This window comes from Fopius arisanus, unplaced genomic scaffold (genome assembly GCF_000806365.1).
Source record: "Fopius arisanus strain USDA-PBARC FA_bdor unplaced genomic scaffold, ASM80636v1 scaffold00001, whole genome shotgun sequence".
NCBI lineage: Eukaryota > Metazoa > Arthropoda > Insecta > Hymenoptera > Braconidae > Fopius > Fopius arisanus.
The window spans coordinates 2,914,727-2,921,507 of NW_011887740.1; the positions used below are offsets into that span (position 1 = coordinate 2,914,727).

Consider the following 6,781-nt stretch of genomic DNA (forward strand, 5'->3'; position numbering starts at 1 on the left):
AAAAAATAGATTTATACAAGTAAGAGTGAACTCCTCCCTCTCGTCACCACAAGCCACTTTAGCTGGAGTCCCTCAAGGCTCAATCTTGTCTCCAACGTTATTCAATGTATATATCGCTTCAGTGTTCATTCGTTGCCCTACAAACGTAAATTTAGCTGGTTTTGCTGATGACCTAGCAATTTTTACTTCCAGCCCATCACTGGAAAAAGCAATCCACAGATTGGAAAACGCCTCCTCCCTAATCATTAAAGAACTGAATTTATGGAAAATTAATGTAAACGAAGACAAAACAGAGGCGATTTTATTTACTCGTAGCAATCCCCCAAAAATCACGGTCAAAATTAGAAACGCGGAGATCTATCCAAAAAAACACATTAAATATCTAGGTCTGTGGATTGACTCCAAACTTCTCTGGAGTCACCACATAAAGCAATTAAATTCGAAAGCCAAAGCCATTCTAGCACGCCTATACGGGCTCTTTAAGTCAAACTCCCTTAGCACCAAAATTAAATTAACCTTATTCAAAGCCCTTATCAGACCCGTAATTACGTATGGTTGCCCAATCTGGCATAATGCGGCTATCTCGCACATTGCACAGCTCCAAATCACACAAAACAAATTCCTTAGGATAATTGGCAATTTCCCCGTTAATACTCGCATTTCCACCATTCATAAAAACCTTGATATCAACTCAATCCTCGAATATATATTAGCATTAACCGAAAAGTTTAATTATAGTTTAAAAAACCACCCAAACAAGGACCTACACTCCATCAACATCGATCAAAAATCAATATGGTCGAGATAACTTCCCACTCCCACCTCTCCTGCACTCCTTCTCCATCCCTACCACATTCCTAACAACCACCCCCAACTTATAGGGTTTTTTCTTTATTTTATATTTTTTCCCTATTGTAAACCCTCTTTTACCTTCAACACCCATTATGTTAATTACCAATTTTGTACCATGCTTTAGGATTAATTTAGGTATAAAGCCCCAGGGCTGGCGGCCTAGTCATAGACAAAATTAGCATAATGTAAGTACTGTACATATTGTAAATTAAGACTAATAAACGTTTAATAATGTAATGTAATGCGCGTTGTCGAACGGGCAACGTGCTTGGCTAACACACGGACGGTTCGGGTTCTATCCCGCCATCATTCATTTTTTTTTTCAAAATAATTCCATTTTTTTTTTTTTGTAAATGGCTAATCTTCCAGCTAGACTCAATTAGATGGAGACTAATCATTAAAATTTCAAAACGGATGTTTATTCGAGAAAAGTACAATTGTGCATCTCTGTAAACTCCTCGTCTAAACATAATTGACCTATCTATTAATTGTAATTTAAACTAGATGCTGTCGACGAATGTTACATTTATTAAGGTACACACGTTGCATTGGACTGATTTCTTTATTCACATGGAATGTTGATACTTGACGTAAGCTATGGCGGCGAGCTCCTTGCAAAATTCCTCCGTTATCACTACACTTTCGTATAAAATATTCTCTGTGACTCTGAAACAAAAATAAATGCCCAGTCATTTTAATTGTATATCATTTGGGATAAATAAGTCACTCCAACTCAAAAGCTCTCAATTGAAGACAAAAAAGTCAAATTCCTTTTTTGGTAGCTCATTCAAAATCAGAAAAACAATGTTTTTTATTTTCTTCTGAAATCAATATTTTTATTATTAATCTTTTTAGATAAATTCGTATTCAACAAAACTGTAAAAGTCTACAGAATGTTTCAGTTTATTATTTCCCCACTGAGTTAATTCCTTTCGTCCTTAATAAACATCAATTAGTAGATTTTGAGAACTAATCATTAATTAATTTAATTAAATTCCAAGGAAATTGCAACAATTGGTTTTAATTTCGAGCATCAGATGAAATTAATTGTATTGCAGATAGAATTCTACTCAATTGCGGTAACTTTCAATTATGAATTGGAAAAAGCATTTCTAGCTTCAATTCGACTCGTTAATTAAATATTTTCAATGAGAAGAAATTAATTGCAACATACAGTCCCTGTGATTCCTCCAGGAGTTTCCTCCGTGTCTCCTTGAGCCCCTCCTTAAACCCTTGTAACTTGGTGGTTTCCCCCACCAACATCTTAACAATCTTCTGCAAACAACCGAAGAGACTCTTCGTGCCTGGTGCAAGAGGCAACAAAGGATTCAGCAGAAACTCGTGCAGGTACGGATGTGGTAGCAGTGCCAGCCTCGACACGACAACAGTCAACTGGAGATTGATCTCGTATCTCTGATGTGGAATGCTTGAGACCTTGTCCAGGAGCATCGTGAGGAAGGGGCCCATGTAGAAACGAGAGGAGCGATCTGCCTCTGGCCTGGAGTCATAGCTCGCAGAATCATCGATACTCACAGCCTCCAGAGGCCAGGCGAACAGGGCGCAGTCCAATTTTACTTTTTCGTACTGTTTCTCCCAGTCTGCCATGTATCGCTCGTAATTGTCCTCCCCAGGGTCTGTCTGGAGCTGCCTCGGCATCAGTGACAAGAAGCTGAAACGTACCATTAAAACGTAAAAAGAAATAAAAATCAATGTTAAAAAATATTACGCTTCAGCATTATTTGGGGAGTGAATCGAGTGCTGCGATAAATGTTATTACAAAAATTCTCCTATTTTCCTTATATTTATAAATATTGCTCAAAAAATCAAGTGAGGGATCAGTCAAATTATCTCCAGTCATCACTTCGCGTATGAATTACCAATTTAAAATTCTGTGGATGTTACTGGGCGCCAGGGTTCTGCTGTGACTCTTCTCAGAGAAATCCAATGACCCCTTTTTCTCTCGTTCTCGTTCATCTTCCTCATCACTCCAAGACGCTATAGCACTGTCAGCTGCTGTGTTGTCATAGTATCCACGTGCTGCCAGGTAGCTCAACACCATGCAATGGAGCACGTGCTCATTACGTTTCTCCATTATTTCCTCGAAGAGCTTGAGAGTCTCCAAAGTCAAATCATCACTGTCTGTGTAGCAATTTTCAAGCAGTCGCTCTACCACTGATGTGGATACGTCTGCTATCACTGGATCTCTCTGTTCACCCACCAACCAGTAGTTAATTTCTAGAGATAATAAGTTAGATAATTAAATACCTAAATTTTTACTCGTTTGAATAAATTTTTTAGACAATTCAATAATTAAGAATACGAAAAAGTGTAATTCGACGTGAGTTTTACTCCATTCTTTCTGAATGATTAATATGAATAAATAATTTTGTAATAATAATTTTATAATTGCTGTTCATCTCACCTGTGCTCAGAAGGTGAGACGTTATCTTCCTCAATGTCTCCGTGACAAGACCAGTTATGAGGACCACGTGGTGGTCTGATAATGCAGGAGTCACGACTTTTTCAAAGAATAATAGTCTGATTGTCCTGGCAAGTTCATGTGCTACGTCTGGATGAGCCTCTTTGATTAATTGGTCGCAGTAATCGAGCCACATAAAATATGCAGCGACCTGTCGACACCCAGGGAATTTTTTTTCGTTTGTCCAGAGAGGAGAGTCGAGGCCCCAGGTGACGTCGATTTCGGATAATTCCGCAGGATCGACGTACGCCGGAATGGAATTGAAGAGGTACTCAAGACGATTCGTTATTACTCTTGCTAAATCACTTCTTGCCATAGTCCTGGCAAACGCGGGGTCTTCCAGAGATGCCAGAACCATTACTCCCTCGCAGGCTCGAATCCTAACGGTATTATCCTTCGAAAGATAATTTTTTCTTCAACAACGCGTTCTTCATTTTCTCAATATTATTACAGATCTGATAAGAATAATATTAATTAATTTCGTGCATTAGTGTACCTACCGCAGTATTGAGATAACTAATCAAGGCATCGACAAGAAGACTGCTGGAGGGCTCATCAACAGGTGAAATAGCGAGACTTTGGTTCTTAGACTCCTCAGATTCGACCCCATTGCCACAATCAGTGTCAATCCTCAGTTCCTCCAACTCCTGGAGTTTCTCCCCATCCAATACCGCGAAAATCCTGTCCGATTCCCTGTCCCCCTCGGTCCCCAGGTTCAATTTATCGCAAGCTGGACTGGAGCACCTGGACGAGTTTTCATCCCTGGAGGAGTTGGACGCACTGGACCTCGTCTTCCTCTCCTTTCCCCTCTTGTCCCCCTCGTCCTTGAGCTTAAGGCGTTCAGAAGCGATGGATTTGCGCCTCTGCTTATCGCAGGCAAATAAATTCGGGTTCATCAGGGTAATTGCCTGTGTGTTGAGGGGCTCGAAGAGGGGATTCAGGCTGTTCTGTTTCTTCGAGGATACATACGTCACCAAGTGCTTGTCATTGGCACTCGTTTGGGCCTCAGGACCCCCTCGGCTAACACCTGAATCGTTGACGATGTTCGTGACATGGGGATAGCGACACACCAGGAAGCAGATTGTCAGCAGGAAATGAATCTCCTCTGTTTCTACTGGGGATGGTATCTTTCCACTGCAGAGGCTTATCAATCTCTGCACAGGGCCGTACACCGCTGCCTGATGCAGCAGGGAAAACCTTGATCTTGCCAGGAATCGTTTCATAAACGAGAGACAGACATAACGCATCCCCGGGGGTGTCTCCACACTTGCCAAAGTCGTCAACCAGTCCAGCAATTTGTGCTGGAGCAAGTACTCGAGACATGGTCCTGGATTATCATCCATTCGTTCCTCTGCTAGGAGAAGCTCCAGGAGACGCTCCAGGTGCTGCGGTATGCATGTACTCTCGATCGGCAGTTTATTGTTCGTTTGATGGCTTGCGTAATAATTCATTAACTGTTTCCAATGATACGTAAAATCTTGAATCGGTGTAGCTGGAGGTGCTATCTGGAAATCCAGGATGTCGTGTTGTAACGGAAGGGAGTTATCAATTCTCTTGCGAATCGGTGAAAAATCAATTATTATTATAAATTCGTTGAAGTTTAAAGTGAAATGGAAAGCAAATCCTACATGATTTACAGTTTCGTTCAACAGCGATTTATCTGAAAAACTATTGTTTCGAAGATATACTTTAAGATCTGTTCTGTTTTATTATTTTAATATTTTCATTTTAATCCGCAAACTTTAGAGGCGGATTAATCGATAAATGAGAATTTATATTAATATTTAATTGGATGAATCTTCTTGATAAAAAAACATTGGACATTCTCTAAAAATATCATGACGATTCGCAAGACCAGAAACCAAATAGCTACCAAATGAAAAATGTTTATCATGAATGAAAAGGAATAAAATAGACAATGTCCCCTTTTTATTAATAAAAATTGAGTAAGTGGTACCCATTTTTTTTTAATCCTGAAAACGAAAGGTTACTATTGAAATAACATAAAAAACTCTCGTCTTCAACTTCTCTCTTCAAAAACGCACTCTAATTTGCGTCTTTTACCAAATTTTTTCACTTCGCTCCAAAATAAAAATGAAACGTGGAAACGAAAGTAAAATAAAGACGTGCTGGACCAAAAACACGATTATCGATGAAGGGATGAAAATAATGGAACAAGGCATAACGAAACAAAAAAAGTATTTATTTATTAATATCCAATGGCATATGTACATGAAAAAAATAATGAGGCATTATATCGAGACATTAATAACAGAGGCATGTGACAAAATCCGTAAAAACAAAAAAAAACAAATAAAAGCCAATAATAACAAAGCAATGATCCTGAAGGACCGAATAATAATAAACACTCACCACGTCGATAGTATTTTTCAAGGCTATTTGAAATCCACTGATCATATTGTATAGTTTAATTACGTTACAAATTTCCAAAAGTGATTACTAGTGTTGAAATACTGATTGGCTAATTAGAGGGGCCCTGATAAGTCACTTCATAATTGAGATGGAATTATTTTTACTCGAAAACATCTGCCAGCCGTATCCTCCTGACACTATTGGAATGTTTTCGTCTTGCAGAAGTAACTCTGCTCAATACATATATATACCTCATTATTTTATTGTCCACTAGCGCCGCCACGGACGTTGACGCCTTTTTATTCGGTTTTTTTCCATTTCATTTTCTCCATTTTCCTTTTTTTTCCCGACAATTAAGTATTCATCAGTGTAGTGAATAATAATATTAATGAAAATAATATATATCATATTCGACTTTTTTCAATTCGATGTAGTACTGCACCCCCAAGAGAGGGAGGGCGCAACACGCGATACTGGGGTGTTTTTTTTTTATTAACCAAGTTTTTATTGCAATGCGGGGTGTCCATCAAGTCGACGGGATGAATTTTATTTTCTGTTTTTCATTTGTTTAACTGAAATTTAGCCGACTGTAGAACGTACGGAAGGGGGAAACCACATCTTGTGGAATTTCAATGGAAAAAATTATTCAATATGTTGAAGATATACCACTAATGAATTTATATTTTTAAATGAGCGCGTTGTTTTAGCGGTAACGTGCTCGACTGGCACGCCGACGGCCCGGGTTCGATCCCGCCGTCATTCATTTTTTTTATTTAAATAATTGCAATTTTTTTTTTTGTAAATGGCTAATCAATCGAAATATTGGTTAAAAACTGAATAGCTCTTCGATCGTCATGTTCTCCTGATACTTTTTCGAAAATTTCGAATTTTTCACTTTCAGTGAAAATTTCCGTGAATAGCTCCTCGATTGTCATGTTCTCCTGATACATTTACAAAAATTTCGAATTTTTCACTTTCAGTAAAAATTTCCGTGAATAGCTCCTCGATTGTCATGTTCTCCTGATACTTTTACAAAAATTTCGAATTTTTCACTTTCAGTGAAAATTTCAGTGAAGA

General features: G+C 38.5%; 1 protein-coding gene across 1 annotated transcript; it reads right to left on the bottom strand.

The window, feature by feature from the left end:
• Nucleotides 1-1,249: 1,249 nt before the first annotated feature.
• Nucleotides 1,250-6,144, bottom strand: LOC105274288 (protein FAM160B1). The gene is made up of 6 exons (XM_011317239.1): nucleotides 5,705-6,144; nucleotides 3,832-4,836; nucleotides 3,275-3,725; nucleotides 2,730-3,087; nucleotides 2,027-2,521; nucleotides 1,250-1,518 (listed from the first exon to the last, which is right to left on the bottom strand). The coding sequence occupies exons 1-6, from the start codon at nucleotides 5,747-5,749 to the stop codon at nucleotides 1,419-1,421; spliced, it is 2,454 nt and encodes an 817-aa protein (XP_011315541.1). The 5' UTR covers nucleotides 5,750-6,144; the 3' UTR covers nucleotides 1,250-1,418.
• Nucleotides 6,145-6,781: the final 637 nt, after the last annotated feature.